Below are 12,615 nucleotides of genomic sequence, written 5' to 3'. Positions count from 1 at the left end.
CAGACAAAAGAAATAAGAAACTTCATATTGTTATTAATGCTCTTCTTTCCAAATTGAAAAGAAGTGCTCATAACAACACCTTGAACTGACTGTGTCAACACTCAGAACTCCCTGAAGGATCCTCAATTGAGTGTGAGCTCTTTGTTCTCCTGCTGTTATCTGTACTCTGGATGCTGATGGTTTCCTTCAAAAACAAAATTGAGTATTATAAATATAGTGGAATGCTAAACTAATGCAACAGAATACTTCAGAGTTCATTTACTAAATATAATATGTCTGCTACCACGGCAACGTTTTTAGCATTTTTAACACTTCCTGAGAGAGATTTAAAAACTGTGTCTAGATGACATTAATGCCCATAAATAACAAGTTACAATCCTCTAAAAGGAACTGAGTGGTAGCTGCAGAGTGAGTGCTATTATTCCAGGCATATGCTTGTCATAAGATTGCACAACTACAGTGATTTTTTTGTTGACTGAGAGGGGATGAAATGGTGTTGTCATGCCCAGCATCAGCACATGTCCTACGCATGATGGCTGTGACTTAGCACTGCTGTGTAATTAAAAACTCAGAAGTGCTGTGCTGGAGAGGTGCTGAGCTCTGCTTGTGCCTTGCAGGAACTATCACTGGCTATTTGTGTTTCCTCTCTGCAGTTTGAAAACAGTGTGTGGAAACAATTTTAGTTCCCTAGGGTAACAGTAAAGGATCTGAAAAGCATAAGGATTCTGTGGTTGTCAGCAAGTTAATGTCACAATAATATGTAAGGCTCATCTTAAAGCATTGGCAGTTCTTGATATAAGACTAGAGGAGGGATCTGTGCTGGGCTGCTGAATATAAAATAAAAAGGTGTGAATATCTGTGTGATTCAGTTTCATGTGATGTGAACTGAGCATTTCTGCAGTTGGGAGTGATTGATTCAAGCCACCCAACTGCCTGGAACTTCATTCAGTATCAAGTGGCTTTTAAATTCTGCTTCCTGTCTCCTAAACAAATGCTCTTCCACACTTGTCAGAAGACTCACAGTGGTAAGATAATTAATAAAGCTCCTTAGGTGGTTTCTGAAGGTTGCCTTTGAACTAGTTGCAATTTGAAATGTGGATTAAAAATTTGTAATGCCTTTAATAATCTTGATCACTAATTTCCAGAATAATATTTTCCTTTACAGATATGCAAGATCCTAAAGCTCTTTTTATGGCCTCACAAGTTAGCTTGGGCATTAGTGTTGTCAGAGGTTTTTTCTCTTTGATGTGCCACAGCTGCCTCTCTCTAGATTCAATTTATTCTGTGCAGTTTGTACATAAAAATTTTACATTACCTGTTACTACATGAGGATCTTATTATTGGGAAATTCTTTGGTGGAAGTTTTTTGCAGAGGCTTATTCAGCTGAATTGTGAGCAGTGAACTGCATTTTGTCCTGTGCTTTTGACTGTCCTGCTACAGACAGTCTGCACAGTCTTCTGAGAGCTGTAACCACTTGCAGCAAGTTCTTGGCATTTTCTACTTTGAGCACCAGAACTTGCAGGATCTTGGCTCCTGTGTAATTACATTCAGCCTCTTGGGCAGGACAGTGTATGAGATAATCTGAAGAATACCTATAAAGGGATACAGTCATTTCAGGGATCTTCTTTAATATCAATTTTAAGTTGATAGCAATGTAAATATCAGCACTTTGTTCTTTTCTGCACATAGCATGCCCACAAAAACCATCACTTGTGGAGAGTATATAGGAAGTGGAGGACCCTCTAATCAGCCTGGAATAGATGGCTTTTATGAAATCAGTTTGCCATTTAAAGGTTTGTTTGGGTAAAATACATCCTCTTCACTTACTGGATAAGAAAAGATAATGAGTACTGACCTCTATTTAATAATCAATAAAATTATGAGATGAAAGAGGAGAGGTACTGCAGGTTACAGAGCTGTACCACTGTGTTTCCCAAAGAATATTTGGGCATTGACAAAACATGAAACTTTCTTCCTGTTCCCTTTGGAATGCAGTAGTTGCTGTTGTTCTTTGGGGCGAGGGTGGTGGTGTTTGGTTTTGGGTTTTGGGAGGGATTTTTTGTTTGTTTATTAAGACAGAACAGCAGCCCTTAATGGAAATGCTGCAATGTTTAGTCTAGTGTGCTGATGACATGAAGTTTGTTTTATTTTCCTCCAGGTGTTTATTACAAGACTATAAGGAACTGGAGGCACTGAGTTAGGTGCTTTGTTTCAGTCCTCCATTCCTGTATAAACCTCTGCTGGGAAAGTTGCTGGTTTGATAGTATCAAATGAGTTTCCTTACCCAGCTTTTTGGTGCAATTTAAATTAAATTTTAAAAAGCACTTTGTTAGCAAACTGGAACAGTGGAAAAAACTGTCTTGCATCAGCAAGAAAATTGATGTGAAATTGAAAGTCAGACATTGCTGGTTAGTTTTGGTAGTAAGACTGGATAGTGTTACTTAATAACTAGTTACTAAGTAAGAGAGTTACTGTTACAGCCCTTTGGCAGAAGCAAACCCTGCAGTCTGAAAATTCTGAGTTATTCTTCAAGGGGTATTGTCAAGTCAGACAATGTATGGAAACCTGCTCCAGGCTCACAGGTGTGTTCAGACGAGGGACAGATGGAAGCATTCATGGGCTCTGTGCTCCAGCTTCCTGCTGATGCAGGACTGCACATGAGGCCTAAGCATTTGGGATTTTGAAGGAATAAACTGCTGACAGAAAGGTGTAAAACTCCTACAGAAAGATATAAAACTCCTGCTGTTGTGCTCTGAGCTTTGTGCAGCCTCCAGGAGTCCACTCAGTACAGACACTTCAGTCCTTTTCATTGCTTTGCTGCTATCCAAAGGTGATGAGGTAAAGCTGCTACATTTAACAAATGGGCTGCCATGTTCACATCCTGTGTCAAAAACTGGAATCCTTGGCTGGTTTTTCCCTAATGTCAGGATTATGTGAAATCCCTGGAATGACCACATGAATTACATGCATTATGGGGAATTTCATGATGCAATCTTCTTGTATTGCAAATGTGCACATGGAGATCTGTACCCCAGGTTTGCTTGGACTAAACAGCATGGGCATGCAGGAAATTTTATTTCTACATTTGGGGTAAAATATGAGTCTTGCTGTGTAAACACAGATAAATGTGATTAAATAAGCACCTTGTCTTGCTAAGCTCCTTGTGTATCCCTAAAAAACCCCAAAAGTCAGTAATGAGTCAGATTGTTTTGGGTTGGGCTTTTTGTTTATTTTTTAAGTCACTGTGGTTTTGTTTTTTCACTATTTTCTCACTTCTGGTTCTATTCATTTTGAATCATCAGATTACTGGGAGACGGGTGGTGTGAAGCAAGAGAATTTGTAACAGCAGCTTGTTCAGTTGGAGTATTTATTTCATGGCTCCAAGCTGGACTGTGTGATTATCTCTTGGTTTTCAGAGGCTGCTTTGGATATTCCAACGTCCAACGTTGTGGATTTAATGCTTCCATGAATCTTGGAGTGCATGAAGACCATGAAGAGTGAAATGTGACACAGATGTTCTGAGGTCACTATCTAGTTGGTATTCCCATGTAAAGTAAATAATGGAAAGAAAGAATTCTAATGTTTGTCTCCTGCACCTGTTGTAATAATAATAAAGTAAAAAATGTTTTTATACACATTTTGAGACTACATGTGAAACCAGAAGTTATGTGAACTTGTATGCTGAAGAAGTTTAGATCCACCACAGTAGATTTCTGTTGACTCCCTCATGGCTTCCTGAAGGTTCTTGAGGAGGCGAAATCATTTTTAGTGATTTTGTGCAAGTGTTCCCTAAGTCTTCCATGTGTTTACTTCCATTTTGGTATTATTTTAACCAGATAAATACTTCTTTGAAAAAGAGGCATGGTTCAATTTTAATCCAGAATTTTGCTAAGATATTACTGAAGATACTGAATTGATTTTTGCCCAAATACCCCACCCACAAAGAATTTAAAAAAAAAAAGCTTTTATGGGGCAGGTAGAATTTGTGAAGGGTAGGCTAGACTGGAAGGTGCAACATTAGCTTTTCTGGATAAGGAATAGGAAGTTTCTGTTTTTCTACACAGTATTGTGGTATTTATATTTCTTGATCTCTGAACAAAGTAAATATTTTATATGGACTTCTATGAAAAGCACATTTGTATTGATTAATGTCATAATTTGTACATAGCCATGTTGGGACTGAGATACAGAAGCTCCTCAATTTTACCCTTATCCTTCAGAAAATGGCTGGGCTTAGTTGTTAAAGGAAAAGGCAACTCCTCTCTATGCATAATTCATTAACAAACTATGATTGCCTGAATGTTCTTGTAGTAAGTGCTAGGCATTTTTAAATGACTTCACAGCCACCCAGAATATGCAGTGTTTTGCTTTCGTGCATAATTTTTAGGGTGAGACAAACATTGTATCCTACTGCCATTTGTCATGAGGTTCCTGAATTAGAAACAAGAGGCAGGGCTTGAGAAAACTGCATGTTAGAAGGAAAGCTGTAGATAAGCTGTCTGTGTTATGGTCTGTATCCTTAATATTAAAATATTGTGCTTGTTGCCTTTGTTCTGCTACTGTCCTGTGCCATCCAGTATCATCATCAGCTAGAAGTGGGCAATAAAGATTTTTACTGTCCATGTGGAACCATACATTGTCACAACCCTGTATGTCCTCATTGTGTGAGGTACCCATTTAGTTGGTGCTACTCTTGCTGCTGAGACACTTTCTAGCTTCTTAACATCCTTGTTGTTTTCACAGGCTACAGATTTTCTGCACAATCTCTTCCAAATTCTTCCTTACCTCCCTTTAAACTCAACACCTTATATTTATCTACCTGTTTCTAAATTTACAAACTTTTGGTTGAAGACTTGTTTTCCCCTGTAGCAAGGACAAAACTTCTTTCCCCTCTGGCTGAATTATTTTTTTTAAAAAACCCTAAAATTGATTAAGCATCAATTCTTATTACATTACAGAAAAGCAAAACTGTATGTTTTGCATGTTCTTTTCACTGTATGCATAGTGGAAAGAAACATGGATGGTTCTCTGGAATTGAAACTACCATTTTCCTGGTACCTCTGTATATAAACTTCCTGGAGAAGGGGCTGTAGCTTTCTGTGACTGGAGTCCTGCCGGGGATTCAGGCTTCCAGAGGCTTCCATGATACAAAAGATAAGTAAAACCTCATTTAGTCCCAGTGGTGAAACATAAAAAACTTAAAACTGCTTGGTCTGTTACCTGGGCAAGGCTTTGTTGATATCTAAAATGAAATGTATCAAGATGTGGATGTTGAATGTGCTTGGTTCTTACACATGACTTCAAAGTAACTTTCTGTGAAGCAGAATTAATTTTAGGGTCACCAATTTTATGGATCACTTTTCTCCTTTTACTTGGTTTTACTGTGAAAAAGTGAGATCTTTTACGGCTGGCTTTGAGAGAACTCCAAAATGAGACTTTGTGTACAAAACAAAAAGACCTGTCCCAGTTTGCAGCTCACTGAAGAATTGTTTCACTGTCTTTATCCCTTGGGTTCAGGCACTGTTCAGCCAGAGTAACCAACTGCACAATAATTCTTGAGTGTTGCTCTACTCAACCAGAACAAAAGTAGTGTATGGATAGTGAGAGTGTTGTATAATATCACAAGAAATGATGAATTCCATCTGAAGGCAGTGGTATTTATATATAAAAATGTCTCCTCATGGGAAGCAAACTGTAAGTCCAGTTGTGATCAGCTGCAGTGTGTAGCATCTGTCAGGGAAGTGCCCTGGAAGCGAGCCCCACTGTAACAGTTTTATTATTTTAGAGAAAATCTTCAACTGTGAATTCCTGTTAAATAAAAAAGATGCTCTGCAGAAGAAGCTGCTGAATATTCAGTATATGGTTTTACAAACCACTGAAATGCACAAAGGCCTAAATTGCTGTAGTTTGTGGAGTTACTTGCACGTGTAAAGGACACGTGAAGGGCTTCTGTTTGGAAGGTTATCCGGTTTGGCTTTTTCTCCCCAACTGTGTCCAGCAATATTTCCTCTGTACAAACGTTGCTTATCTGTGTCCCTTGATAACCACAGCTTCAGCACTGCTACTGCTAAGGACTACTTGTGAGCAGGGATTTCCAATGTTTGATCAAACATCTGGACAATTACCAGTTTCAGCAACTTAAGGCAAGCAGTTATCTGATTTGACAGTTTGTTTTTAATAAAACATGATGCAGAACATCAAGCAATAATATTATTCTTAGTACATATTATGCTTACCTTCAAAACACTGTAAATCATTAATTGGCTGACTTGCGTCTGCAGAAAGAGTGGTTCACCTGAAAGAACATTGTGGAAGAGTCTGGAGATGGAAACTTGCTGGGAACTGCTGTGGTGTGGTCATGCCTCACTCCCAGGTTAGGGAACATCCCATAGAATGGTGTCACAGCGCTGTCGGGTGAAGCTGGGGGCTGTAGAAACAAGGTAAACCTACCTGTGCGTGTATTTTACCCTTAATTTCTGCGTTAAGGTGGGTCCAGTAACAGGTGCTGCTGTTGTGGGAGGGCTTTCTGCCGCTTGATTTTCCTCTGCTCGCCAGTTCGGTCGCGGTGCTTGATGCCCCGGCCGCCTGCCGGACACCGGAGCTGGGATGCAGCGCCCGGAGCGGCCCCGCTCGCCCCGTGCGGCGCTGCCGGGGGCGGGCCCGGAGCTGCCGGCGGCGCCGAAGGGGTTAACGCGCCCCGCCCCGTGCGCGCGCATTGGCGGGGCGCGGCGGGGCCGGGCCAATGGCGGCGCGCGGCGGCGGGGCCGGGCCAATGGGGGCGGGCGGGGGCGGCGCGGCCGGCGCGCGGCTGAATGGGGAGCACAAAGCGCGGCCGGGACGCGGCGCCGCCGTCCCCGGGAGAGCCGCGCGCGGGGCCGCCACAGCCACCGCCACAGCCCCGCTCCGGCACCGGCACCGCCGGCAGCGCGGGGGAGGCAGCGCCGAGCCCCCGCCCCCGCTCGGGTTTTTTGGAATTTTTTTCTTTCCCCTTACCCTTCCGATTTTTCAGATTTGCCGGTTTCTCCCTTCTCCCCCGGTGCCCACGGGAGAGGCGCTGCGGCCGCCCGAAGGCACCGCGGCGTAGCGGGAGCGGCGGCCGGGTGCATGAGCGGCGCGGCTGCCGCCGGCCGTGCCTTACCGCCGGGGCTCCGCCGCTGGGAGGCGAGGCGAGCCGGGAGCGCCGCCGCAGCCCGGTCCGCCCCGGGCAGCCCCCCCGCCGCGCCCCTCGGGCAGGGGATGCTCCCGCCGCCGCCGGCTGCCGCATCCCTGCGAGCCTGAGCCTCCGCCCGCTCCCCGCCGACCGGCCCGCGGCGAAGCGCCCGCCCTGCGCCCGGCCCCGAGCGGCGGGGGCCGGGCGGGAGCGGTGCGGGCGCGCTGCGATGCGGCTCCCCCGCGGCGCCCCGAGCCCCTGCGGCCGCCGCGGCGCGGCTGAGGGCGAGCGGCCGTGAGCCGGGGCCGTCGCGGTGCCGAGCGCGCTCGGCGGTGTCCAAGTGCCGGGGCCGGCGATGGCACTGCCCTGAGCGTCCCGCCGGGGACACCCCGGCTCTGGGGACGCCCGGACGTTCCGGAGACTTTGGGGGCGTTTGCGGGTTTTGCCTTTTTTCTTTCTCTTTTTGTTTTTTCTTTTTTTTTTCCCCTAATTTTTTCTCCTTCCCCGCTGCCTTTTGGTGTTTTCTCCCGGCGGCTCGTCCCCTGCTCCTGCCCGGCGGTCATCCCCTCGCCCGCGGCCCCGCTCCTCAGGGCATGTCCCGGTCCAACAGCGTCAGCCCCCCGGGCTTCGGCGGTCCCGCGCCCTGGGCAGGCACCGAGCAGCACCGCTCAGCCTGGGGCGAGGCGGAGGCCCGGGCCAATGGCTACTCCTGCCCGCCGCCTCCCAACAGGTCCTCGGGCAAGAAGGCCTCCCGCATGTCGAGCAGGTGGAGGAGCGAGGAAGACTACGAGCCCCGGAACCGCGGGGAGAGCGGCTGCAGGATGATGAGCTTTAGGTCCAAATCCGCCTGGCAGGAGCACGGTGACGACAGCCGACGTCACCGGTCCCGGCACCCGCCCGGCAGTGATTCCCCCGCTGCCCCCAACAATGCCAGCCCCCGGCAGCTGGGGGAGCAGGGGGAGGTACGGCCCCGCTCGGTGGAGTTGGGGCTGGACGAGAAACGCATCAAGGCCAAGATTGAGGAGCTGGAGGAAGAGGACGGGGACGAGGGGGACTCCGAGGCGGCCTTCTCCATGGGCAGTTGTTGCAGTAGCCTGCTGCAAATCTTCAGGTCCAAGAAGTTCCAGTCCGAGAAACTGGAACGTCTCTATCAGCGCTACTTCTTTCGGCTAAACCAGAGCAGCCTCACCATGCTTATGGCCGTGCTGGTGCTGGTCTGTGTGGTCATGCTGATCTTCCATGCCGCGCACGGCCGCTATGAGGTATCCTATGTCGTGGTGCTCTCCCTGGCCATCGTGCTGATGGTGGTGCTGTGCATGGTGTGCAACCGCAACAACTTCCACCAGGACCACATGTGGCTGGCGTGCTACTCTGTCATCCTGGTGATCCTGGCGGTGCAAGTGGTAGGGGTTCTGCTGGTGTGGCCCAGGAGCGCCTCCGAGGGCATCTGGTGGACTGTCTTCTTCATCTACAGCATCTACACGCTGCTGCCGGTGCGCATGAGAGCCGCGGTCATCAGCGGGGTGGTGCTCTCCGCCATCCACCTGGCCGTCTCCCTCAAGATCAACGCGGAGGATAAGTTCCTCCTGAAGCAGGTAGGCAAGCCCTGAGTGGTTTGGATGTGTGCTCAGCAGTGAAGGGCGAGGGAAGTGGGGTGCTCTGACTTCCACAGGCCTGCTTGGTGCTGGAAGGTTGGCAGGACTTTTGGCTGAACTCCTAGGTTACCTGCTGCTAGGTGGGATGGTGTGCAGGACTAGCCTGTAATCTCTCTTTTTCCATTGCTGTGGTGTTCCCTCCTTTCTGCTCCACGTTGAGGCTCTAAACATACAAGAAGTGTGTGTCTTACTGGGTTCCCATGACGGCTGCTCCAGCACTGTCAGCCCTGCTGGTGCCCTTCAGTTGAATTCAATGTAAACAGCCCAGTGCCAAGCACACCTGTGGAGCAGTATCCAAGCACGCTGCTGTTTTACTGAGAAAGGTGTAGAAAGTCTGGCTGTTTTGGTAAGGTAGAGGTTATCCTTGTGTGTCACTCCGGGTTCAGTGTTAGCACAGAGCTTAGGCATCTTAGGAGAGCGTGCTCCATGGGAATGTGGGGTAGGCTTTTGGTTTAGCAGGAAAGTGTTTTTCTTGGAGATGTGCTGGAAATCTCTATGGTGAAAAAACCCGGAGTTCCTGTACAGGCAGGCTAAAAAGTACCAAAAAAAAGTCTAAATGCAGGTTGTTATTTAGCTGTGATATCATGTTTAACTGAAGCAGTTCAGTTCACGGGAACAATAAGACTATTATCAAATGCATTACAGTGCAATTTTTAATTACCATATCTGTATAAACAACAGCAGTACAAGGCGCCACTCTTCAAGTGAGGCAGGCAGCCTTGGGACTCGTGCTCTAAGCTTGCCACATGTAAAACATTGAAGCTGTGAGGCAGTTGTCATCCTTCTGATGTGCAGGACTCTGAGCAAAGATGAGCTGGTCACAGAGTCAGCGCTGATACCTGTGTGTTACCAAGGATTTGTTTATTAAAATCAGGTGTTTGGTCGTTTTACAGCCCTAACACATAATACAAAATAAAGCCTCGTGCTCAGCGCCTGCTTTGAGTCTTATTTCTGAGTTGTTTTGTGTTTCACCTATTGCAATGGCAAGAAACTTAGATAAAACCTCGTCAGAATGAGGCTGTCACTGTTTTGCTGTACAAAATACTGAAATGAAATTACTCTCTTCTCCCCACAGCCTCGTTAAGCCTACTTGGAGAGTTTCTGGTTTTTTTCTTAGTTTGTTACAAATATTTTTGTAAACTGTACGTGTCATATTCTTCATACATTTGATATAAATGGCTTTTTGTGCATTTCCAGCAGAGCATACACTGTGAGTGGGACAGTTGGTGTTTTTCTGCTTGACTTGAAAAAGTTTGCTAATGGCCTCAGCTCTTCTCCACTGGGGCTCTGGTCTCACAAAGCCTCATGTGTGCTTTTTGCTTTATAAACGGAGACTGGTCCTGTTGAAATCAGTGTGTTTGGAGACTGCATCCTTACATGGCAAGGCAAATCCCATCATGATTGCTGCTAGAAGATTTAGCACTCTGTTATGAGCAGGGTTTGGAGCATACTAACAAATGAATAAAATATCATTGCGTTGGAAAATGTTGGTAACTGTATTTTCGTAGGAAGGAGCCTAAGCTACAAAGGCCAAATGATTGATTCCCTCAGTAGAAAATTTGGAACAATTTCAGCTCCCTCCTGTCCCAAATAGCAGGTTGTTTGTAAGAGGTTGGCTCGTGTGTGAATGTGCACTTGTCAAAGGTAGAAGCATGGGCAGTAGGTGATGGTGCAGCATGCACAAATCTGTGCATTGCACAGTTGCTTTTGCCTTCATAGTGATGCTGGGGTTTTCCTATGGTTTGGCAATAGATGTTCAATTAATGAGGAATGTCCTAGGAGCACTTTTACTTTGTCTTCAAAGGCAGAGCATCTCTCCACACTGCCTGTTTATTTTCCTACTAACACAGTCTCTATCTTGCTGTGGTCTGCACTGGCATAGCACGGGCTGGATCAGTGGGGCTGTACAAGGCCAAGCTCAGATTCCTTACACGTTTGTGTACGAACACAAGCTGCTGTCTCTGGCTGTCTGATAGAAAATCTGTTCTGCTGAGCACATTGCCTGACAGCTACAAGCAGGCCTTCTTCACCGGGGCTGCATCTCGTTGCCGTGGAAATCAGTTGTGTTCAGCTCTGCCCCCCTAATGCACACAAACCCTGTTTTCCTCCTTCAAACTACGTGAGGCAAAGGCAGGTGAAGACCAGATAAGTCAAGAAGAGTGAGTTAAAATGTTTTCTGTGACTTCACTCTGACAGTCACATCAGCCTGGGTTTTGTGGAGCAGGAGTGGATGTGAGTGCCTTTGTGACCAGATGGTACTTTACATCCAGCAGTCACAGGAGAAAGGCTGGTTAGGATGTATATCACCTTCCCTCTCTTTTTCATGGCATTTTAAACTGTAATGCTTAAGTAAGTTTTACTTTGTGGGAGGTTTTGCTTTAAATCCTCTCTGAATTGTTTCCAAACCAGGAGAAATCATACACTCTCGTTACGATCCACCGATGTTTAAGGCAGGGTGACTCTTGTGTTGACTCCTGAGCACTTTTATAAGGCTCTGGAGCCTGTTAAAAACTCTTCTTTCTCAAGAGAGTGGAATTCTTGGTAGAAGGTCCCTTTTGGGGGAAAGGCAGCTTGCTGTATTCCCTAGCTGAGGGTGCACGAGTTTGTCTGAATTATCTTCTCCTATCATTGCTGGATTTTTCTGTCCCCAAACTCTCTGCTCCAAGGCTATGCTAGTCAGACTTCATGGAAGGGTTAATGCAGTCTGCAGTTTCTGAATCCATAACATGACAGGAGCAAAAGTAGTTGTCACTGTTCAGTCTTAACTGAGCTGCTTTTAAAAATAATTATTCTGGAGTCACTGGATCTGGAAAATAGGCTCTGACTTCTCTTTGCTACTTGGAGGAGTCTCTCTTTCAAAAGAGAAAGCACCTCTGTCAAAAAGATGAGTATTGTTGGTACCTCCGTGAGTCTGATCAGCTAGAGGCAATGATATTGGCCTCTTGAATTGAACTTTGATTGGAATAAAGAAGTGTGCTAATTATTGCCTTATATTAAAAAGTTATCCAGTGCTGAGGGAGGAAGGAAAAAGAAATCCTGTGTTTGGGAATTTACTTGTTTCCAAAGGCAGCATGCTGCTGGAAGCGAAACACAGTGAATAGGTGATGCTCCACCAACTACAAATTCTGACTGCTTAAAAGGGGGCTTTTCATTTGTTCCTGTGATCAGTTAGCTCTAGAGGAACTGGTTTTGGATTTACTGGGGAGGGGATGACTGTATTAGTCTTCAGGCTTATGTTCTTGTGTTATTCTGAGACAGATTAGAAATATGTTTCACTGCATGGAAGTGTGTGCTCGTCTCTCTGCATGTAAGTGTATCTCTTTTCCGGCCACCTTTCCCATGTGTTGGCTCTGATGCACTTCCAGGCTCTGAAAACACGCTCAAACTCTAGAATTCACGTAAGCATTGCTTTACATGTGAATGGGGCTTTCTAATACCTAACTGGGAAAGAAGTGTACTGTTTATCAGCAATCTGCCTTGCATTCACAGCCCAGATAACAGTGAGATTTATTCCCGGTGCTTGGAGCGAGCTGCCCGGCTGACCCACGGGCCTGTATGGGCACATGGGCAGAGGCTCAGCCCGTGGGCTGCAGATGCTTAACTGCAGTCATGTGAGGAGACAGCTGCCCTCAGCGCACAGTCTTGAGTAAGCACTGGCATTTTTGTAACACTATGGGCTAAGGGACAGGGAATTTCACAAGAGGTTATTGGACTCTGAATCAGACTTGAAAAGGGATGGGAATTGTGTGTGGGAGTGAGTGGGGGACCAGGAGTAGGGGATAAGAATGCCATATACAAACATCAAACAA

The 12,615-nt window shown here is 46.3% G+C and overlaps 1 protein-coding gene across 1 annotated transcript in view; it reads left to right on the top strand.

Moving 5' to 3' along the window:
- Positions 1–7,520: 7,520 nt before the first annotated feature.
- ADCY5 (adenylate cyclase 5) overlaps positions 7,521–12,615 on the top strand; it is a 203,238-nt gene continuing 198,143 nt past the window's right edge. The window contains exon 1 of the mRNA XM_005485150.3: positions 7,521–8,746. Coding sequence (XP_005485207.2) covers positions 7,745–8,746 — 1,002 coding nt within the window. The 5' untranslated portion in view covers positions 7,521–7,744. The remainder of the gene's footprint in view (positions 8,747–12,615) is intronic.

The sequence above is a fragment of the Zonotrichia albicollis genome, chromosome 10, assembly GCF_047830755.1.
Source record: "Zonotrichia albicollis isolate bZonAlb1 chromosome 10, bZonAlb1.hap1, whole genome shotgun sequence".
NCBI classification, from domain to species: Eukaryota; Metazoa; Chordata; class Aves; order Passeriformes; family Passerellidae; genus Zonotrichia; species Zonotrichia albicollis.
This window is presented reverse-complemented; position numbering and strand designations above follow the sequence as displayed.